This window comes from Bos taurus, chromosome 1 (genome assembly GCF_002263795.3).
Source record: "Bos taurus isolate L1 Dominette 01449 registration number 42190680 breed Hereford chromosome 1, ARS-UCD2.0, whole genome shotgun sequence".
Lineage (NCBI taxonomy): Eukaryota > Metazoa > Chordata > Mammalia > Artiodactyla > Bovidae > Bos > Bos taurus.
The window spans coordinates 53592930-53617854 of NC_037328.1; the positions used below are offsets into that span (position 1 = coordinate 53592930).

General features: G+C 39.5%; 1 protein-coding gene across 1 annotated transcript in view; it reads left to right on the forward strand.

Moving 5' to 3' along the window:
• Positions 1–24925, forward strand: part of TRAT1 (T cell receptor associated transmembrane adaptor 1) — a 47715-nt gene that overhangs the window by 14177 nt on the left and 8613 nt on the right. The window contains 3 exon segments of the mRNA NM_001163943.1: positions 5364–5474; positions 13340–13376; positions 22781–22842. Of these exon segments, the coding sequence (NP_001157415.1) occupies positions 5364–5474; positions 13340–13376; positions 22781–22842 (210 nt within the window).

Below are 24925 nucleotides of genomic sequence, written 5' to 3' on the forward strand. Positions count from 1 at the left end.
TAAGTATGGCTTTTTTGTAGCAATTAAAGTTCATTTATTTAAGTGTCACCAGACGGACATGACTGAAGTGACTTAGCAGCAGCAACAGCAGCAGACACAGTGAGTGTAGAGGTGATGATGAGAGTCTACATTTGGTTTCGTGAACAACCTAAAATAATAGTTGTGACATACTGCAGTAGAAAAGACTGTGTGCACTCAAATTGCTTTAAAATGTGGAAGAATCTAGACTGTATCTAGACTGTGGTCCTAAAGGGACATATATAAGGAAAAGAAAGGAAGAAAAATCTTTAATAATAAAAATCATTAGTTTAATGATTAATAACAGAAGTCAGAAATTAATAACCCTGTATTGCGACAGTGGCAATTAAAGCATGGGCTTCTTAGGTGGTGCAGTGGTGAAGAATCCACCTGCTAATGCAGGAGACAAGGTTTCAATCCCGGGTTGGGAAGATGGCAACCCACTCCAGTATTCTTGCCTGAGAAGTCCCATGGACAGAGGAGTCTGGTGGGCTATGGGGTTGCAAAGAGTCGGACATCACTCAGCACATACACACAGACATTATGACAGCAAAGAAAGAAACTGAGAGCCATCTGGCAAGAGAGAGCTTGCTGGTTCCATTATTCATTACAGTTAAATCAACCACCTGAAAGGGGTTGTTATCAAAAGGAGGTGGGGAACAATTAAGCTCTGAAAGTTTGGCTTAAAAATTTGCTTTAACCCAGCAATTCTACTGCCAGGAACCTTTCTGCAGATAAGCCTGCATACATGGTAAATGTCCATCCGATAGAGTTTCTTGCATTATTGTTTATAAAAGAAAAATGTTTTTAAAAAATCAGAATGTCTGTCATAGAGAATCCGGTATGTAATTTATATTACTGCAACACTACGAAATTCTATATAACCACTAAAAGTAACATACTAACATGGTAAAAATCTGCCAAACACTCTGGCAGGTTTTTTAAAAAGTCTCAGTTCAGTTCACTTCAGTTGCTCAGTCGTGTCTGACTCTTTGTGACCCTATGAATTGCAGCAGGCCAGGCCTCCCTGTCCATCACCAACTCCCAGAGTTCACTTAAACTCACGTCCATCGAGTCGGTGATGCCATCCAGCCATCTCATCCTCTGTCGTCCCCTTCTCCTCCTGCCTTCAATCCCTCCCAGCATCAGAGTCTTTTCCAATGAGTCATCTCTTCACATGAGGTGGCCAAAGTACTGGAGTTTCGGCTTTACCATCATTTCTTCCAAAGAACACCCAGGACTGATCTCCTTTAGGATGGACTGGTTGGATCTCCTTGCAGTCCAAGGGACTCTCAAGAGTCTTCTCCAACACCACAGTTCAAAAGCATCAATTCTTTGGCACTCAGCTTTCTTCACAGTCCAACTCTCACATCCATACATGACCACTGGAAAAGCCATAGCCTTGACTAGACGGACCTTTGTTGGCAAAGTAATGTCTCTGCTTTTGAATATGCTATCTAGGTTGGTCATAATTTTCCTTCCAAGGAGTAAGCGTCTTTTAATTTCATGGCTGCAATCACCATTCGCAGTGATTTTGGAGCCCAAAAAATAAAGTCTGACACTGTTTCCACTGTTTCCCCATCTATTTGCCATGAAGTGATGGGACCAGATGCCATGATCTTCGTTTTCTAAGTATAATATTAGTGTCCTGCGTGCATGTGTGCTCAGTCATGTCTGACTATTTGCAACCCCATGGACAGTAGCCCACAGGCTCTTCTATCCATGGAATTTTCCAGGCAAGAATACTGGAGTGGGTTGCCATTTACTACTCCAGGGGATCTTCCTGACCCAGGGATCGAACCCTCATCTCATATCTCCTTCATTGGTGGGCAGGTTCTTTACAACTAATGCCACCTTGGAAGCCCACTATTTGTTTTAAAGCTGTTCATTTGCTTAGTCATGTCCAACTCTTTGTGACCTCCTGGACTGTAGCCCACCAGGCTTCCCTGTCAAGGAGATTTCCCAGGCAGGAATACTGGAGTGGCTTGCCATTTCCTTCTCCATTATTTTTTAATAGAGGGCCTTGAATGTTATTCTATATTTTGATAGTCAGACTTTTTAAAATTTGTACTCAATAAGCGCTTGTTTTTTTTAAAAATTAGACATAAAAATCAAATTCTTCTAAAAACATATGCAGTATCACGAAATAACTAGAATTTCTAATATATTTAAGATAATTTACTACATTATAGAATTCTATAAATATTTATGGATTATGTGCATGATGAGTAAACTAGGCCCCTCCAAATCTCAGTGTTTTAAACCAAATTAATTTGAAGAAGACTAGGAGAAGGCAATGGCACCCCACTCCAGTACTCTTGCCTGGAAAATCCCATGGACGGAGGAGCCTGGTAGGCTACTGCAGTCCATGAGGTCGCTAAGAGTCGGAGATGACTGAGCGACTTCACTTTCACTTTTCATTTTCATGCATAGGAGAAGGAAATGGCAACCCACTCCAGTGTTCTTGCCTGGAGAACCCCAGGGACAGGGGAGCCTGGTGGGCTGCCGTCTATGGGGTCGCACAGAGTCGGACACAACTGAAGTGACTTAGCAGCAGCAGCAGCAGCATGCCTATCTATGCTCATTTAAAAATAAATGATTCTGATAAATAAATAAAGCAATCAAGTACACAGAAGGCAGTTCAACAACCACTGCAAAGTCAATAATTTAAAGGAAATTAAACAATTCAAATGTCAAATCTGAGATACAAAAAATAAGTGAAATAGAGCAACACAAAGAACATTTGTGCTAGGGAGTCTTTATTTGATGGTTTAAAGGTAGGTTAAGAGCATAGAACTAATTTTCCTCCTATTAAGTTTTTGCCTCTACTATTTATTGTGTTTAACATCGTGGTATTTGGATTTCTCTGAAGGGGCTTAAAATGTTTAGGGAGTCACAGAGAGAAAGAGAGTGGGAACTATGAAGGAACATAATCTCTATTGCGATTGCTTTTTACACTGCACTTCTAATTATGTGTTTACACAATCATGTCCCCAACTAAACATGGTTCCTTGAGAACAAAGATTCTGTTTTCTTTACCTTTGATTCCATAATATAGGGCATAGTTCCTGGCATGAAGAAATGTCTAATTGATACTGAGTGAATACACAAATATGTAGTATAGAATCACATGCTATTTTTCTGGGGTCAGCATTCACATGGGTATATGAAACTAAGATAATTAGTTGAATTTTATACATGTATGCAAATATATCTCATTTATATTTTATAATATATTTGTAATTAGGCTAATTATCTTAGTAGCCTCTCATCTATGTGTCAAGATTGACATAAATAACCCAGGGCAGCTGATGATCACTGCTGCTGCTGCTGCTGCTAAGTCGATTCAGTCGCGCGACCCCATAGATAGCAGCCCACGAGGCTCCCCTGTCCCCAGGACTCTCCAGGCAAGAACACTGGAGTGGGTTGCCATTTTCTTCTCCTATACATGAAAGTGAAAAGTGAAAGTGAAGTCACTCAGTCATGTCCAACTCTTCGAGAACCCTGGACTGCAGCCTACCAGGCTCCTCCGCCCATGGGATTTTCCAGGCAAGAGTACTGGAGTGGGTTGCCATTGCCTTCTCTGAGCTGATGGTCAGTATCTCACAAAATCCCCTTTATAGCTCAGGAACAAAGAAACACCTTCACAGAGGGGAAGGAGAACCGTAGTCAACCCACCATTATCTCTTCTTGGGGCTCCAAATAGTATGAGAAAACTCCTTATGACTAGTCTTGACAAAACTGGTTACTCTGATTCCAGTATTATTGTTTTTATCCCAACACACAGCATCCTGTAGTACTGGGATTAATAGAAGGTAATAAGTGATTCTCCACAGTAATGAAAGCATGTATGACTACACACAGAGGATTTTAAAAAAGGGGATAAGTGTAGGCAATTATTGTGGGGAGCGAGCTCTGCCCGTGGCAAAGGTCATGAGGAAGGAAGCTCAGCATACGCAAAGGCGGGATCGAGCCTCAGGAGTCCCCCTGGAAATTCTCGAGCATCTACCCCAAAACCAAAGTCTGCCTACTTTCTGCTTTGTGCTTTCATCTACACCTCTGACTTTACGGGGGGCTGTTCCCCACTACCTCTCTCTGAAAAAGAGTTAGCTTACAGCTCCAGCTAATAATTCCTGGGTGTCACAGTGTTTCAACCTAGAAACTCCTTTGGAAATCCTCTAGCCTGCCTGAATAGGTTTTTCCGGCCACATGTGATTGTTCAGAGCCTCCCAACTGTGAGAGGCAGGAGATGTTCTAAACTGTCTAAACACAGATTCCTTTGAGTAGTTAAAAGATTGATTAGAAATTGTATTGGTGAAGAGTTTTTCACTTATTGGGCCAATGTTTGCTGCTAAGTCTCCATACTCCTTACCTACTGTGTCCTTGGCAGTGTATTGATTGATATAATGGGTGTATAGAAATGTAAGTAGTAGCCTCAATGTTTGTAACCTTGGACCCTTGAGTTAAGTCTTTTCTTGATTGAGCCCACCTCACCTTTGCCCTATAGGAATGCAGCTTTGTCCAATGCTTTTTTGGAGGCTGGTGCCTGACTTTGGAATAATCACCTTTAGAGAAAGATAAGTTTCTTAAAATGTTAACAGGCCTCCTGGCCAGAAGATGATGTAATTCACCTGAACTTTTGCATATGATAAGTTTGAAAGCCTGGCTTCGATTAGGACCAGGAACTGCTGTCCTTCCATGACTCCACCCCTTCCCCCATTATCCTCTATGCATAACGTAAGGTATAAAAACTACTTTGGAAAATAAAGTGTGGGCCTTGTTCACTGAAACTTGGTCTTCCCATGTCACTCTCTCTCTCAAATTCTGGCTGAGTCTCCATCTGGAGCGCGGAACCCGCCATGCTTACTAATTTTGCCTGGGCTTCTAAGATCCGACCGGGGAGGCCTTAGTGTCTCCTCTCCTTCGGGAGAACGGGAGGATGCCTGCGGCCTTCATAGGTGACGTTAATTCCCTGCTTTGGAATTTTATTCAGCCTCTTTTGTTCACTGAATTTTCCTACTGGGCTATCCTTATTCTATTACTCTTTACATCTCTAATTAACATCTAATTGAAGCTATTGTATCCCGATCGTCGCTGACGCCGTCCCCGTTTCAAATACCCTGGATCAGCCGGGGCTGGTCCCCGGCAAATTATGATTCTGCATAATTTGAAGTTCTTGATTTAGAACCGAATCTTTAGTAGCTAGACTAACAAATGCTAGCTTATTTCTTGACGGGTTTGTCCTTCGTTCTGAAAAAATACAGTGGTTTTGATTTTGAGAATTCCCAGTTCCAAAAAAATGAGTAAGCTAATATTACTAAGCATGTGTTTGCTTTTGTTTGCAGGAAACGCTGAATGCCACTTTTCCATCTGGGCAATTCTAGCCTTCTTGGGCTTAGCTCTGACTATATCGCTGATCTTCAACATTTTTCACTGTGTAGAAAAGCAGCGACAAGGTAAGACATTGAGAAATAGCCATATGATACCTGCTTAAATGGAGATGGAGTCACTGGAAAATCTGTAGAATAAGATAACTTTATAGAATGTTATTCATAATATGTTTTTATCTATAGAAAATCTATTTGATACATTTTTTTCACCCTGAGGGTTTGCTTAAGCATGTATTCATGTTAGAAATGTAGACAGAGTCCCAATTTTAGCTCTTTAAGGTTCCACTCAAGTCTACTCAGGCTTCTCAGGATTATTCAGGGCCTCTAAAGTGCAGCAGGCTTGGCTGGAGGATCAGAAGGGAATGGAAAAGTGATAGATTGAACCACAGGCTTGTGATCAAACAGTCCCAGGGTCAGCCACTGACAGCTTCTCTTTTCAATAAACGGGGCAGAAGTTTTAACCATGTGGCTTTCACCCTCTTGTGCCATGATTGAATTAGGGTGATGCCCAGTAAGTGGCACAGTATTTGCACACACTAGGCACTCAATGTAGGTATGTATGTTGAATACAAAGATGAGTGGATGGAGGAATGAAAGTTCAACTATTTCTAAGTGCTCTTAATATTCTAGAACCAAAAAACTCTTGGAAGTGGGACATTTAAGTGATAAACAGAAAATGTAAATACAGTTTCTTTAAACAGATGAAAATAAAGTTAACAAAATCGAGTTAGACACATGTGTTCAAAAAAAAGTACATGAAGCTAATTTGGAACCAAGGTCAGTTTCCAGGGAGTCTCTTGCATTGGCAGGCAGGTTCTCTACCTCTAGAGCTACCTGGGAAGCCCACTTTCAACCATGTAGTCTCTTATTTCAGCCCTATGACTGCATTGAATTGTGGTGAATATGAGTGTGTAGAATCAATTTTCATTAACACGATAAGATCAGGACTGGTCTAATTTTACTGACCTGTTACTGCTGCCCCAAAAGTATTTGGCTGTGCTTGTCTGTTACAACACAATGTGAATAGGTTTTCCAGTTCTCATTTTTGATTATGCGTTGGAATTTATTAATGCATATTCATACCATTTTCCCACCATACAAACTTTTATCAGGAGTTGTTTATGATGATTAGTTGGCCATGGTTAAAAGACATGTTGCCTAAACTTAAAAAAAAAAAAAAGCAGGTTTTTTAAAAGACAGACATTTTTTCCCCTTATAATTGCACAATCCCTTACCACATCAGGCATGCTATAAATGACTCATGCCTAAAATCAGCAGAGTGGGAAAGAACACTTAAAAAAACCAGACAATTGTAAATTACGTTCAGTTCAGTTCAGTCGCTCAGTCATGTCTGACTCTTTGCGACCCCATGAATCGCAGCACGCCAGGCCTCCCTGTCCATCATCAACTCCCAGAGTTCACTCAAACTCACGTCCATCAGTCAGTGATGCCACCCAGCCATCTCATCCTCTGTCGTTCCCTTTTCCTCCTGCCCCCAATCCCTCCCAGCATCAGAGTCTTTTCCAATGAGTCAACTCTTCGCATGAGGTGGCCAAAGTACTGGAGTTTCAGCTTTACCATCATTCCTTCCAGAGAACATCCAGGACTGATCTCCTTTAGAAGGACTGGTTGGATTTCCTTGCAGTCCAAGGGACTCTCAAGAGTTCTCCAACACCACAGTTCAAAAGCATCAATTCTTTGGCCCTCAGCTTTCTTCACAGTCAAACTCTCACATCCATACATGACTACTGGAAAAACCATAGCCTTGACTAGATGGACCTTTGTTGGCAAAGTAACATCTCTGCTTTTGAATATGCTATCTAGGTTGGTCATAACTTTCCTTCCAAGGAGTAAGCGTCTTTTAATTGCATGGCTGCAGTCACCATCTGCAGTGATTTTGGAGCCCCCAAAACTAAAGCCTGACATTGTTTCCACTGTTCCCCATCTATTTCGCATGAAGTGATGGGACCAGATGCCATGATCTTCGTTTTCTGAACATTGAGCTTTAAGCCAACTTTTTCACTCTCCTCTTTCACTTTCATCAAGATGCTTTTTAGTTCCTCTTCACTTTCTGCCGTAAGGGTGGTGTCATCTGCATATCTGAGGTTATTGATATTTCTCCCAGCAATCCTGATTCCACCTTGTGATTCTTCCAGCCCAGCATTTCTCATGATGTACTTTACATAGAAATTAAATAAGCAGGGTGACAGTATACAGCCTTGACATACTTTTTTTCCTATTTGGAACCAGTCTGTTGTTCCATATCCAGTTCTAACTGTTGCTTCCTGACCTGCATATAGGTTTCTCAATAAGCAGGTCGGGTGGTCTGGTATTCCCATCTCTTTCAGAATTTTCTGCTGTATCCACACAGTCAAAGGCTTTGGCATAGTCAATAAAGCATAAATAGATGTTTTTCTGGAACTCTCTTGCTTTTTCAATGATCCATCAGATGTTGGCAATTTGATCTCTGATTCCTCTGCCTTTGGTTCCCTCAATTGTTTTTAAAATCATGACTTTTGAAATCAAGGTGACCTGTATTAGAACTCTGCTATTTACCTGAGAGATCTTGTTGGAGTAATGTAACTTCTGAGTTTCAGATTTTTTATCTCCAAAGTGTCGGAAATACTATCTAGACCGTGGGGTTCTGTGAGAAGTATGTAGTCACCTTAGCACAGTCCTGGGGATTTAGTAGGTGGGTCCTGCACAAGGCACAGCCCACGCCACTGTTCTGTGGCTCTGGTCCTTCCTTCCACAAATGTTTGCTAAAGTCTTACTATGGCTTCATGTTACCCCTTGTTTCATTTGGGTATAGTTGCTTTACAATGTTATATTGGTTTCTGCTGTGCAATGGAGTGAATCAGCTATGTGCTGTGCTGTGCTTAGTCGCTCAATCATGTCCAACTCTTTGCAATCTCATGGACTGTAGCCTGCCAGGCTCCTCTGTCCATAGGGATTCCCCAGACAAGAATACTGGAGTGGGTGGCCATGCCCTCCTCCAGGGGATCTTCCCAACCCAGGGATCAAAGCCAGGTCTCCCTCATTGCAGGCAGATTCTTTACCAGCTGAGTAAGAATCATTTTTCTGTGTACATATATCCCCTCCCTCTTGGACCTCCCATCCCTCTGGTTTAACACAGAGCGCTGAGCTGAGCTCCCTGTGCTACAAGCAGCTTCCCACTGGCTACTTGTGTTACACATGGTAATGTAGATATGTCGATGCTACTCTGTCAGTACTTCCTACCCTCTCCTTCCCCTCCTGTACCCACAAATCCATTCTATCTGCGTTATTTATTCCTGCCCTACAAATAGGTTCTTCTGTACCATTTTTGTAGTTGTCACATTACATGTTAATATGATATTTTTCTCTTTCTGACTTACTTCATTCTGTATGACAGATTAGATCCATCTACATCTCTACTAATGACTTAATTTCTTTCCTTTTTATGACTAATATTCCATTGTATATGTGTACCACATCTCCTTTATCCATCCCTCTGGCTTTGTCACCCCTCCTACCGTCCCCAAACTCTCCAGCTTTCTCCCAATTTCTGCCCTGTCTCTTATTTAACACGTCTGTACAATAACCTGGGTTTTAGTGATAATAGTTTGTTCAAATCACATACAGGTTCATTTTAGAGAATTTTCTGTAGGCTTCTTAGAATTCCTTCTAAATATCAACCCGGCTCAAATTAATTTATTTGAGCAGTAACGAGCTAAAGACTTCTGGAATGTGTCCTTCTTCTGTATCCACACCGATTCCTTCATGGTGATTTTATGCTTGCAGATGTATGAGCCCAGTGTGCTGCCCTGCTGCAGACCCTTTGTCTCCCTTTCTAAGGATGGTGAGAAAGAGAGACCCCGGGGATGGGGAGAAACAGACACCTAGAGGGAGGGGAGTGGAGCCATGCCAGAGTATCCCACTCCGGCCACAGGCCCCTGATGCTCAGGCTCCTCAACGCAGCAGTGGCCCATCGCTTCCAGCCCAGGACTCTACACCCTCCCGAGGTCTGAGCCAGGTCCAGACTGTCTGACTACTCCAGGCAGGGTGAGGTTTTCGGAAGGGAGTCCCAAGTTTCAGCACAGGGTCAACTTCACACATGGGTGTTACCTCACACCATTATGTGCACCTTCCCATTCTTAGATACCCTCTTTCTCCCACACCCGCTCCACAATCCCTTAGACCTGCAATCTGTTAGAAATTATGGTACCGCCCTCTTCCACCAGGGCTTGGGCAGGGGTTGAGTCATGGATGGGCTCACCCTTGAGCTCATGGATCCAGGAAAAACTAAAGACTTTTTTGGTTTTGACTTTACTCGACCCTCACTCTTCAGGAGGAGCACATTGCCTCGGGTCTCGCACTTCACCGGTGTGCAGACCTAAGATTAACCTTGGAGCAGTGTTTGTGGATGTTCGTATCCCATCTCCCCCTTTTCTCTCTGTAGCCCATTCCCAACCACCGCGGTATTACAAATGATCACCATCCTTTCTACTTCACATGAGCAAAGAACACTATCTTTCTTTCTTATCCAGAGATTCCAAGGGGATTTGGGATTAGTCCTGCAAACTGTTTGATTCCTTGGCAGTCAACCTGAGGACTCTCCCTGACTTGTTTCTCCTGGACAGACAGACTACCAGAGATTCTGTCCTATTTAGCCAGCTTTTCTGTCCCTTGGTCTGTGTACACAATGCTCCTACATCTGGCTTCATGTAACTTTTATTTCTACATCTTTGTGCTATTCTTTGCAGCTAAGAAACTTACAGGATATGACTCCACCTCGGTGAACTGTTAGTGAATAAGTTTTTCTGGTTGTATTAAATAGCTTGCAAAAGAAAATCTCTATTCCAGCAACAGTGCAGTATCTACACATTCAATCAGACAGACAAGATAAGTCTCTCCTTGATGTTTTCTGTAGCAGGCAGGGCTCCGTAGAAACTTTGAAATGGAGTTCTCCCTCCCCCCCAAGAAAATCTTTCATTTTTATGTGATTCTTTGTCCAAATATGTTCTTTAGGAGGATCATATTTATTTCTCTTTCTAATAGGAATGCATCCACTTTTTCTTCCTTTAAGCCTAAAAAATATCCTTTAACCTTTCTTCTCTGTTTTGAGAAGGATAAACAACTGTATGGTTTGCTCATATATCAAAGTCCTATCAGTGTATCTCCTATTTGCTAGAAAATTACGGCACATATTTCACAACAAAAGATGTATCATAAAATTTGTATTATGGAGTTTAAGCCACGTACTCTTGTTTCTTATTGTTCTGTATTGCACATGGAAGGGTGAACACCATAAAGGGAAAACAAAAGCAAATGTCAGCTCACACTCTTTCAACCATGAACCTGACCACAGCGTTTATATCTGAATCACAGGAGAGGATTATGAAAACTCACCCAGCTTTTCTCAAACCGAGTCTTGCAAACATACCTGCTTTGTAATAAAATAAAAACTGTGTTTTATTAAATATAACTGAAATGTTTAAGTAGCTTTTAAATCATGTCATTTATTTTTAAATAAACCTATAAGCACTCAGGACAGGACAAGCTCTTTTCAGGGGTCTAAACTTACAGATCTTTTTCCTTTGCTGTAACCTCTAAACCTTTGATTGTAGTACCCCTATTTAAAGAGATCATATTCTATCACACTTCTTATGATAAGCATTGTAAGGCTAAAAGGACATAAGTACTGATGGTCTCGCTTCAGATTATACATTTAAATTTTAAGAGTAGTGTGATATGGTGACCTTGAACCTTTAATGTTTCCTTTTAGGGTGCTTCTTCAGTATGATTCTTTCTGATGTGCAAAGTCCTTTACCCATTATTGATTTTCTTCTTCACATTATTTTAGTTCCCTTTCTCTTTCCTTTTTCACACAAAACTTTTTGGTCTAAATCTTTGTTTTGCTTTTCTCTGCTGCCAATACATTGAACTACATTTTCCTTCTAGAGAGCTATCCTTCTTACATATTACAGCAGTGTATGTTCCAGGCACCATCATTTATACTCTAAGCACCTCCAGTTGGAAAACCCACATCATCTTTAAGAAGTATTAGTCAGTTTGGAGAAACATTTTTACTCTGCACCTATTTCTTTTTCTTGTACCATCACTATTTTTGTTTAGTTTTCATCTTTTCCTTGAATTTACTACTCAGTTGATGACAATCTTCTTCCCCAAAGAAGATTTCATCTCAAATCAAGATTTATTTATAAGTCTTCAAAATAGCATTCAAATTATATTCTATCAGCTACTTTTCAGCTAATCCATTTAATCAGAAAACTTCCCAAATTCAAGTTAGCACAATTAAATGTGGCTTGTTACAGGATGTGGACTTAGAATGTATAATATTGATAGCCAACTTTGTCATTTTCTAAAATGTTTTTATATAAATTACTTCATTTATCTCCCACATCTACTCCATGATAGGGGCATTATTAACCCTACTGATGGACCAAGAATGAGTTCTACAATGATTTGCTTGTTTGTCTGCAATGAAATACATTGAAGAGCTGGTACCCAAATCCAGTTCTGATTCCTAACCCTGAATACATCAAGCTACAGTTTGACTAAATTCTTGTGTATGCACTTCAATTTCAGACGAATTTGAATAATAATGACCTGAGTATAAACAGGTAGTTCATATAAAAAGAAATCAATACATACTTTATATCTTCCAGTTAACAATTTTCTAGTCTATATTAACTAATTTTTATTCCTATGCTTATTGAACTTATTTACATTTTCTCAAGCTTTCTCATTTTGTTGGGCTTCCATTAACTTGTGGGTACTGTGCAGCAGTAGACTCCTCTAGGCTTCTCCCAGCATCCGTGTTACATTCATATTCATAAGACTAATCTGAAGGTAGTTGAAAACAGCTACATCTTTCAGATGCAGTCCATGGTAAGACATTTACTGTGGGCTAAAGACGCATATTTGTGACAGATCCCAACTAGGTTACATTCACCACTTCTGGTCCCATAGCTGCTTGATGTTTGTGATTTGCAAAAAATTCCCACATTTGGTCATTAACAGAATTCTTCCAAATATATTGACATGTGGCATGTCTATTTTACCCTCCAATATGGTGATTTTAATAATTTGAAACATTATTGAATAATATTTCTCTAACATTTAGTGACTTCTCTGGATAATAACTTTGTCATACACAAATCTAAAAATAATTTTGGTAGTTGTTTGGTGACTTGTTCAATTATTTGGAAATATTTGTTAGTTTATTACCAACACACAGTTGTCTCTGAGTCACTGTCAGATAGATAATACTGGGCTTCACTTTCGTGTGATAGCCTTTGCAAGATTTTTATTTAATGCCAGGTTAATAACATGCAATCAAAATATAATAAATATCACAATATATATATCTATCCAGTTCAAAGAAATTTTATTGATGGTCAGATAATTTTTATGTGATTGTCACACACCAAGAAAAATTAACGAGCACTCCAAAATTAGATAAGTAAATAGAAGTGTCTTCTAGGGACTTTTTTGTTTGTTTTTTGATAGGAAGAAAAGCCTATTCAAATCTGCAAGGGCAAAGAGGACAATTTGTCAGTAAGAAGCAGAGGTGTTTTGTGGAACCTGAAGGCAGAAAAGTACAGCTGTGCCCCACAACAGACTGGAACCACAGAAAAGGCAGGCACAGGGTTCCCCTGGTCTCAGCTTGGTGTTTCCCCTGCATAAAGTGGCCACTCACTCGAGCTCTGCGTCATCTCCAAGCTGTACTATGTCTGCATTCCAGATTACCAAGACAGAACGTGATTGGCCCAAATCAGAGAATATCTTTACCCCTAAGTGATAGTTAAGTGGCTTGATTAAAGATGTTAACTGACATTGAGACTAAGCTCCTCTCAGAACATGCTCTAAAATGTTTAACACATGTCAAATTTTCTCTTAATTTGTCTATTTTGAATATCTTTCAGAAAAAATATGCACATACTCCGACGACTACTTTCCCAGGTACGTAGAAAATAAATCATGGATTATGATTCCCAAATAATGTGGAAAGTAACTAGTGTTATATTGCTTTATAGGTTTTACTTAGGAATGTTTCACTTGGGTTAAAATAAAAAATGAGTTTTAATTACTTTTATTTCCATCTGAAGATTAATAGTTATAACATTATCTACCCTAGTTATTTACTCTCCCTGAGTCAATGAGAGAGCTGGATGAAGGACAAAATGAAACTAATCTGGTATCTGCAGAATCCTCGTTAACTTTGGAAGAAGATATCCTAGATTATGATTCAGTTCAGACTGTAAGAATGTAGTATAATTAAATATAGAATTGTGTGGCTCTTAAGAATTCAAGGTGGAAGGAAATCTGACAATACCTAATACAATTTAAGATATGCATGCACATACACAAGAATGCCGTGCCATTTTAAGGGTATTGCCAACAAATAACTCTAAATAATATGCAGTTATGGATGTAACATAACTTAACCTCTTATATTTATTAAGCAAGTTGCAGATAAATTTGTATAATACGTTTTTAAGAGAAGGTTTATGATGTCACAGGAAAGAAGTTTCATTTTCTTAGTATATTCTGACCCAAGTGTGTCGTTAAATTGGAAACTTCTCTTTTGGGGGAAAAGAAAATCTAAATATAGAAAGTTTTCTAGAAGATTCTTTAAGACCTTTTTGAAATGGCAAACTGAAAGGTTGAAAATGCCTTTGAAAAACATAGAGCTTTCTCATTGGTATAGGGTAACACTGTAAGCTTTTTATTTTTTATTTTTTTAGGTAGTAACTACTTTTATTTTTTTATTTTTTTTAATTTAATTTTATTTTTAAACTTTACAAATTGTATTAGTTTTGCCAAATATCAAAATGAATCCGCCAGAGGTATACATGTATTCCCCATCCTGAACCCTCCTCCCTCCTCCCTCCCCATACCATCCCTCTGGGTCATCCCAGTGCACTAGCCCCAAGCATCCAGTATCGTGCATCGAACCTGGACTGGCAACTCGTTTCATACATGATATTATACATGTTTCAATGCCATTCTACCAAATCTTCCCACCCTCTCCCTCTCCCACAGAGTCCATAAGACTGTTCTATACATCAGTGTCTCTTTTGCTGTCTCGTATACAGGGTTATTGTTACCATCTTTCTAAATTCCATATATATGCGTTAGTATACTGTATTGGTGTTTTTCTTTCTGGCTTACTTCACTCTGTATAATAGGCTCCAGTTTCATCCACCTCATTAGAACTGATTCAAATGTATTCTTTTTAATGGCTGAGTAATACTCCATTGTGTATATGTACCACTGCTTTCTTATCCATTCATCTGCTGATGGACATCTAGGTTGCTTCCATGCCCTGGCTATTATAAACAGTGCTGCGATGAACATTGGGGTACACGTGTCTCTTTCCCTTCTGGTTTCCTCAGTGTGTATGCCCAGCAGTGGGATGTAAGCTTTTTATTGTCCTCTAAAACGTCCTTTAAAAAATTCTTCTCCATGTGAAAATGTCTCTGGAAGATTCAGATCTGGGCTACAGGAAGACCCACACAATAAAGAAAATCTATATTTTATGATTATTTTTAACATATTTTACAACATGAGATAATTTAAGTCATTGGTTCATATCAAGAGTGATTTGCTGATTCAGTTACAACAAAAAAATGTGACAAAAAAATCCTACATAGCCATGCAGAACTTAATCTGACAATTGACTTTATACTCTTCACTTGAAAGGTAATTAAGATGCATTGTTATAGAAAGTAATGTGATACAATCATTCTACCAAAAAGACGGGACTGGTGGTTTTTGAATTAGGATGATAAGAAATCAGAAAGAAAAATTGGTAAAATACCCATCTCAAAACAAGCAAGCTCTTGGCTGCAGAGAAAATTCAGAGAAAAAGGCTGGTTCTTTTATAACATTCATTCCTTCAATAAATATTCATTTAACAAATAAGCATTTGTTAGACAATAGAGATATAAAGATGAAAAGATGAGGATCCTTCCCTCAAGGATTTAATAATCTGTTATCAACTGTAATAAATCTCCATTTAGGCAGAATTTGAATATACAATGCAGATTGTATCTATAAAGAGGCTATCTTATTAATTCACAAGTTTATGTATGTACTTCACAGCTTGTCTATTTCTCTGATTATGTAGTTTGGAAGCCAAAGTCACATTTATAGGAGAGCATGGAGGCTTCAGGGAAAAAACAAAAAAACAAATGAACTATCTCCTGCCATTAAGACATATACCATGTTTTAACTTCTATTTACATGGGGAGGGCTTTATTTATTTTTAAAAAGAAAAGCAAGGAGAGAATCAGTATCAGGCTTTGTCATACTGTATTCCAAGTTTGCATTACTGTACTATTTTCCAATATTTTGTAAACTATTTTGTAATAAGTGGAAATCACAAGTGAATACACCTAGCTATAATAAAGCGCTAATTCACCCCCCAAAAAAAAAAATAAATAAAAACAGCAAGTGGAAATAAGGGCTACCTTTCTTTCAGTTCAGTTGCTCAGTCATGTCCAACTCTTTGCGACCCCATGGACTGTAACACGCCAGGCTTCCCTGTTCCTCACCAACACCCAGAGCTTGTTCAGACTTATGTCCATCGAGTTGGTGATGCCATCCAATCATCTCATCCTCTGTCCCTTCTCCTCCCACCTTCAATCTTTCCCAGCATCAATCAGGGTCTTCTCCAATGAGTCAGTTCTTCGAATCAGGTGGCCGAAGTATTGGCATTTCAGCTTCAGCATCAATCCTTCCAAGGAATATGCAAGACTGATTTCCTTTAGGATGGACTGGCTGGATCTCCTTGCAGTCCAAGGGACTCTCAAGAGTCTTCTCCAACACCACAGTTCAAAAGCATCAATTCTTTGGTGCTCGGCTGTCTTTATAGTCCAACTCTCACATCCATACATGACTACTGAAAAAACCATAGCTTTGACTAGACAGACCTTTGTTGACAAAGTAATGTCTCTGCTTTTTAATATGCTGTCTAGGTTGGTCATAACTTTTCTTCCAAGGAGCAAGTGTCTTAATTTCATGGCTACAGTCACCATCTGCAGTGATTTTGGAGCCCCCCAAAATAAAGGCTGTCACGTTCCCATTGTTTCCCCATCTATTTGCCATGAGGTGATGGGACTGGATGCCATGATCTTAATTTTCTGAATGTTGAGTTTTAAGCCAACTTCTTCACTCTCCTCTTTGATTTTCATCAAGAGGCTCTTAGGTAGGACTGACTTTTCCTAGGTGGCACTGACTTTTCTTGGGTAGGACTTAGGTAGGTATCTTTCTTAGGTAGGGCTATAATAGTGGATGTTTCCACAGTTCCTTACATGGTCTGAGGCCAGAAGAAGGGAGGCAAGCTCCCCCTACCCTGGGTTCCCTGCTGCCCTGTCTCCCTGCTCCTTCTCAGCAACTGGTTTAGGTGGGAAGCTATGCTAGAGGGGAAAGAAATTTGCCTCTCTGATCTTCTCTTCTTGCATTAGTAAGTCAGGAACATGATCACTTAAAGGACAGCAAAGTGTCTACATCTAATGAAAGTTAAATACCTGCTTCCTGGTATGTATATCCCAGGGCACTTTATTTTTCCTTTAAATGTAATTCTGCACTATTCTTGTCTTATGATCTGTGTTAAGAGGATAATGCAGTGAGAATAACATGGGTTTGAGATCCAAACCGTTCTGGATTTTAATCAAACTCTTGCAATTACTAGGTTTGTAATCTTGGGGAATGAGCATTTCTGAAGTTGAATCATAACATAATACTACACTTACAGAGAGTAGCTGGTAAGAAAGAAAAAAAAAGCTGACTATAGGTCTAAATTAAGGTCTAAGAAAATACCCACCCATTTGGATTATATTTACCCCTTAATTAAAGAAAGCAGTTCAGATAATTAGGAAAGCAGTTCAGATTTACATTAAGCTTATTATAGCTCCTTAGTTTTCAGAGTCTCTCTCAAGGACTTAGGACAAATTTCCAGCAACTTTTGCATGGTCTCCTGCATGGCACTGAAAGGTGCTTTTATCACAAAACGTATCTCATCTCAGTTATTCTTCTACCTAAAATGATCTCTTGGATTTCTAGAGCTCTGCAGGTTGAGGACCCCACTTCACTTCCCCTCTTTGCTGAATATACTGACCTGGTGCCCTGGAACAGACTTTAGTCTCAGCCATCATCTCCACCTGTTCCCAGAGTTGAACATCCTAATGATAGTGGAACTCCTGGGTAGCCTTCCCTGGCATCAGATTTCCAAGTAGATACACAGAAGAGGCCCTCACTGTGACCACTGCTGCATTTGGAACCAAAACATATCCATGTTCTCCAGCCTTCTGTTTGTTTTAATGTACAAGTAACCATAATCCAAACTCCAACCCTGTGTGAATGCAAGAAGTCCCATCCCTTGCCCAAATCTTTGTGAGAATCCTGCAAAATGTACTTACAGGTTTCAAAAATCTTATTCTTGATTGTCTTTGGGGCACGGCTAGCTCTGTGTCACTGCTCTAGGTTTCTTTCCCATCTCTTTACAGTTCTTCAAAATAGCAGAACTTTCCAGCCTCCCTTCTCTCAAACTTTGAGAAAAAAACAACACTTTTTAAGTGTCCTTTAAGTGCTCCAAAGCACTGGCAATACAAGCTTCTGTGTTTGAGTTTATTTAAAATAAAAAGTGGGTATTATTAGAACAGCACTTGAACACTGATCAAAATAAAAATTTAGTATTAGATGTCATATCTCTGAGATCCTATTAACATATGTCCTCATAGGAAACACTACTGGTTCTTAGCTAACCCTGCTGCTGCTGCTGCTGCTAAGTCACTTCAGTCGTGTCCGACTCTGTGTGACCCCATAGACAGCAGGTATTCTCCAGGCAAGAACATTGGAGTGGGTTGCCATTTCCTTCTCCAATGCATGAAAGTGAAAAGTGAAAGTGAAGTCGCTCAATCGTGTCCAACTCTTCGAGACCCCCTGGACTGCAGCCTACCAGGCTCCTCCGTCCATGGGATTTTCCAGGCAAGAGTACTGGAGTGGGGTGCCATTGCCTTCTCCGTAGCTAACCCTAGCCATACAAAAATCGCTAGGGTTTACGTTTTTCTCCTGGATCAAGTGTCTATCTTTGATGTTTGCTCATGCCAAGTTCAGGAAACCTATACTCATGGTACAGTCCCAATCAAAGTAAAAATTTATTGAGCGTATACACAGGAACATATTGCTGCAGCAACTTCCCCTTTTCTTTCTTGCATCATTTTTTTTTTTTTTTTTGGTCTCTTTGGTCTGATTCCCATCAGTATATAAACAGACAGTAACATCTTACATCTTTAAGAAAAGACAGACTCTCTTGATACCAGATTGCCTGTAGTCACCTCTTCATTGTTCTGTACTCTTTACAGGAAAACTTGGAAGTTCCATGTACATTCTGTCCATATTTGCTGGCTTCTCTTCCTCTTCTTTCTTGAACCTACTCTATTCAACTCTCTGTCCTCAATAATCCACTGACCCAGCTCTTGTCAGGGTCACCCGTGAAATATGTGGGGCAAATCTTAGTCTCACATGTGGGCCATCTGTAGCGTGACACATTGTCATTCTCTCCTTGTGTGTGTGCTGAGTTGCTTCAGTCATGGCTGATTCTTTGTGACTCTATGGACGGTAGCCCACCAGGCTCCTCTGTCCATGGGATTCTCCAGGCAAGAAAACTGGAGTGAGTTGCCATGCCCTCCTCTAGGGGATCTTCCCAACCCAGGGATTGAACCCGCGTCTCTTAGGTCTCCTGCACTGACAGGCGGGTTTACCACTAGTGCCAATTTTGAGACAGTTGCTTATCCAGGCTCTGAGGCCCACCTCCATTTTAGCTTTCTTCCTCAATTACCTGCAGCTCCTTCTCCTTTGCTGGCTCCTAAACCATAGATGACAGAGTGCCCAGGGCTCATCTAGTGAACCTCTTCTCTATCTACACTCATGTCATTAGTAATTTCATCCTCTCTCATGGCTTTAAGTAACATTTATACACTGCGCAAAGCCCAAACTTTTATCTGCCTACTCAGAAAAAGTGAAGTCACTCAGTCATGTTTGACTCTTTGTGACCCCATGGACTGTAGCCTAGCAAGACCTCCATCCATGAGATTTTCCAGGCAAGAGTACTGGAGTGGGTTGCCATTTCCGTTTCCAGGGGATCTTCCTGACCCAGGGATTGAACCTGGGTCTCCCACGTTGTAGGCAGACGCTTTACCATCTGAGCCACCAGGGAAGTCTTTCAAACAAATATCTATTAAACAAATAAAGTTGATCAAAACCAATGTCTGACAGACATTGCTCAATCTTTCAACTTTCCAGACCCTTAAAATAGTTTTATTTAGTTTTCCAGAACTGTTTTTCATTTTTATTTGGATGTTGAAACCCACATTTATGTCTTAGAATTTGGAAGCTGAAAAGAACAACATAGGGAATAATTTAATATTTCTGTTTTTTTAAATCAGGAAATTTAAACTTCAGGAATTTATGTTTAAAGTCACCCAGGCAAAAGTAATGATTTTTTAAAAAATTGAACTCACTTATTTAATCTGAAATAATAAAGTATGAGGCATTTTCTTTAAAAGGACTTCACAATAAAAATGATAAAATATGAATAAGAACTTTAAAAATAGAGACTAGAGAAAATTTAAAATTGAAAGTGGAAAATCTGAACTATAAAGATGTAGGCTGGAGGCAAAAGAAGAGGGCAGCAGAGGATGAGATGGTTGGATGGTTGGATGAGATGGTTGATCACTGACTCAATGGACATGAGTTTGAGCAAACTCCGGGTGATGGTGAAGGAGAGGAAAGCCTGGCGTGCTGCAGTCCCTGGGGTTACAAAGAGCTGGGCATGACTCAGTGACTGAACAGCACAATCACAATATTATTTTAAATGTTGGAGTGTCAGTAAATGTGCTAATTGGTTAGAGGATCATTTCAGGCATGTTGAGAACAATAGAGAACCTGATCTGGCCCAAAACTCAGTGGTGCACTAGCCTCTGGGCATATTTATTAATTTACTCTAACTAGTAATGTCTTCAGCATAAACACTGCCAAACATTTGTGCTTGAAGTTTATTAGATATTTGCAATAGGCTGGAGCTATTTGGCATTGCCAAGTAAAAATATACTTATTAATTTGTTGGTTAGACTGCTTCTTTGTAATAGATTATTTGTGATGATTAATCATTTGAGACCTGCCTGCAGACGCAGGCCACTGCATTATAAATCACGTCCTATTTTCTTCATAGGGAATGAAATGTTCATTTTTTGGACATGATTTATCATCTGCAGGTTGTATCTGCTATTCATGTGCGCTGGGAAAATGGATGGATTGTCTTATTAAAAATTCCTCACCTTTTGCTATTTTATTCTCTGCATAGCCAGAGAAAAACCATTAGCAGGGACTTAACTTTGTATCCCAGTATTAAGCTGTAGTGAATTACCAACAGACAGAAAGGGTATGGACGAGTTTCTTTGTTATCAAATAAGGCAAATACATACCAGCAACTGGACTTTTCAAATAATATCATACAGGTATCGTTTGATCTTTTTTTAAGGATACATTCTTGATATTTAAGTATACTGTCTTCTTTCAGAAGCATGGGACTAACATAGGTGTTATGCCTTGTGATAAGAGTTTTTCCTTTTGATGCAATTCCCTCCAGCTCTTGGTGATACATAATCTCAAAGTTAAAGCAGTTGCTGCTATTTTATGAAATGCCACTCACTGCCTAAAATGTTCTTCTGTTGCCAGCCTGCTATTGTGAAAGCTGGTCACCAGGACTATCGTCACTGCCTGTGACAATAGTAGTTGTCTACTATAATCCTAATAGGATTATTTGGATGAAGCAATAAGGAAATTTAATCAAACATCAAGAGCAAATAATATTTAGAGCTTTAGGGCCAGACTTGAATCACAATCCTAGCACTGTCAGTTACTATATGTCTTTTGACAATTTGCCTCTATAGATTGGACATTCCTTATGTGCACGAAGGGGGAGTTCTGAAAAATGAATCTCGTAGAGTTGTCCTGAGGGTTGAATGAGCACTGGCATAAAGAAAAGCTTTGACATTTGCTATTTATTGCTGATATTACACATAAGGTTAGGGAAAATATGTTAATCTACCTGAAAAGTGGGAAATAATATTTCTGTAGAATTTCCCTGGGTTTTTTATAAAATGTATGTAAAACAGCACAGTATTTGGATGTAATAGGTAATCAATCATTTTATTGCATCTGCCAAGCTGAGTCTACAATATTTCTCTGGCCTCTTATTTTTTAATCACTGCCAATATTTAGTAAACAGTGTTAGGGGTCAGAGTGATATTCTTGGCAAGCAAACAGGAAGTACAGTGTATAGTTTCAGTTTAGTTCAGTTCAGTTCAGTCGCTCAGTCGTGTCTGACTTTTTGTGACCCTATGAATCACAGCACGCCAGACCTCCCTGTCCATCACCAACTCCCGGAGTTCATTCAGACTCATGTCCATCGAGCCATCTCATCCTCTGTCATCCCCTTCTCCTCCTGCCCCTAATCCCTCCCAGCATTACGGTTTTTTCCAATGAGTCAACTCTTCGCATGAGGTGGCCAAAGTACTGGAGTTTCAGCTTTAGCATCATTCCTTCCAAAGAACACCCAGGGCTGATCTCCTTTAGAATGGACTGGTTGGATCTCCTTGCAGTCCAAGGGACTTGAAAGAGTCTTCTCCAACACCACACTTCAAAAGCATCAATTCTTCGATGCTCAGCTTTCTTCACAGTCCAACTCTGACATCCATACATGACCACTGGAAAAGCCATAGCCTTGACTAGACGAACCTCTGTTGACAAAGTAATGTCTCTGCTTTTGAATATGCTATCTAGGTTGGTCATAACTTTCCTTCCAAGGAGTAAGCGTCTTTTAATTTCATGGCTGCAGTCACCATCTGCAGTGATTTTGTTTAGTGCACAGATAATCTAGGTTCTAATCCCAGCTCTGCCAGTTCCTGGTTTTGTGACCTTCAGCATATTATATAACCAATCTGTGTCTCAGGTTCCTTATCTATAAGATGGGAATGCTATAGTGCCTGTCTGGTTAAATTATTGTGAGAAATATAAAAGGAATGAATATATATAATGCACTTCAAGTAACTCCTGACACACAGTAAATATTAAATAAGTATTTGCTATTATTCACTAAAAGAAGATCCAGAATACACTTTTCAAATTCAGACACACACATGCATGCACACTTGTATTTACTGACTTACTTGCATATCTACCTTGGGTGGTCAAGGCTGGATAAGAATGTGCAATAATTTACCCAATACTGAAAATAGCTGAGAAATTAGATATGAACTATGTAGATTCTAACAAGGCAAATTATTTTCTTCTTATAGGGAAGATGAGTATGATCTTGAAGACTCACCAATTTATGGTAATGTAGATAATGTGGCCTTAGGTAAGTTTTATTTTTCCAAAAATTAAATTTACCTATAAATCAATTACCCCCACATAATTCCACAGAGAATTTGAGGTAGCTTATTTTTTGTCACAATCATATTTAAATATTTCAAGGGTAACCATACATTTGAGTATATTTAGCATATCATTTATCAAGAATTTTCAAAGCTGCATATTGTAAGTTGTATTGCAACAGTGAATCAACATCCTGTTTTTCTATATTCTCTTTATTTCACTCTAGTTTGTAGTAAGAATACCGGAAGACTCAATTACAATGAATTGTGACACACACAGATTTCTATGAAATAAAGCTATTTCTAGAACAGAAGATTGCCCAGGGGAACAGTGCTTTATGCTCTGTATACAAAAGCATATCTACAGTGAATAATTTGGAACAAAAAACAGATTCTCTGATTTCCTTTGTTTTAACTGGTTCTTTTAAAGTAGCGAATATAGGGTTACACTGATGACAAGCAGGGAAAGAGAAGAGCCAAACCATCACGGAGTGATGGGTTGTACACTTTTTGTTCTTTTGTAACAAGTACTCTTCAATTCCCAGCATCCTTTATTCCTTGAAACGTTCCACTCCCCCACAACTAAAAAACCCCTAAATGTCTCAAAACAAACAGCTGTGATCTGATCTGATCCCAGCCCTCTGAGGAGAGAAGCTGTCAGACAAGGACTACCAATGATCTCTATCCTTGCCCTGTAAGCACTTAATTCATGATTGGTGGAGGGTGGGTAGGTGGGGTTAACTCCTGTTGATTGGCGTCTCAAACACAGATTCCCAGTAATGAATTAAATTTATCTGAACCTCTATATATCAAGACAGTATGAAATCTCCTAAAGTTAAACACATGAGAATTTTATAGGAGTCAAGAATTTAAATAATCTTTGTCTCTCCCCACCCCCCGCCACCATTGTAAAGTATCCTTTAATCATCTGCTCTCTGAGGAATCAAAACTATTTTACAGGAATAGACTATTAAAGAATTTTCCTTCCTGTTTCCCTTTGCAGAATTGTGGTGCCCACTTATACTATTTGAGAACTTAATTTCTTTTGTATCCTGGTAGCTCAAAGCCCAGCATATCTGCAGTCTTCATGAGCAGTGAGCACAGGTGCCTCTCTTACAGATTCTGACTTAGTAATTCCACAGTAGGACTTAGAACCTCCTATTTAACAAGCCTCCTGGGTGATTCTAATTCATGTTTCCCGTGGTTTATCTTTGAGAAACATTATGGGCCAGTTCTCTACATTGCTTTTCAGAAAGGGTTGGAGCATTACAAAGTACCTTGTATTATAAACACATCTTTTCATCTATGGGGTCAAATTGGTGCAATCAACATTTCTGCAACATTATTCTCCATCCTACAAGTCATTAGCTTTCCTTCCTCTCCCTTTTAAATAGAGTATCTGGGGAAAGAAAGGTATGGATGACTCAGTAAGCATCCCCCACAGAAGGAAATAGGTTCATGCCTGCTGGCTGGTGGACATGGCGAAACCCCCCCAGCAACTTAGTATCAGCATTATATACCCCACTGTATACCCCTCAAAACAGCCTGGATGAACTGTCCTGTCACTGATATGTGGGATAACAAACATAATCTAAAATATATTTTTTCAAAAATAGTATAGGGTTAAAAAGGCCTCTGAGTAAAATATTTTTCTTATGGAAAAAATTACCAAATTTTGATCATCAATATATGTGCTCCGTACTTTATGCCACCTGCACCGTTTGTAATCATACTTAAATAGGAGGGCACAGGCAAGCCTTTAACTCATGGGATCCCCGTAACATATAAATGGTAGTTTGAGCAGAGACTGTCATGTCCTGTGATGGTATAAGAAGAGTAATATCCAAGTGACCAAGTAATATCCAATTTTGTCTAATTGTTAATACTGTTGGGCAACAGGCTTCTCCACAGTCTGACCTGCAGAGAGCAGTTTGTACCTCCTTATCTTTGCACTGCCACAAAAATAGACTAATCAAATGACTCCTGAGGGTTTCACATTTATAGCAAAGTGGTGTTTGGGTCATGCATTATGATTTGTGCCAGCATTTTTTAATTTTTCCATTGTAA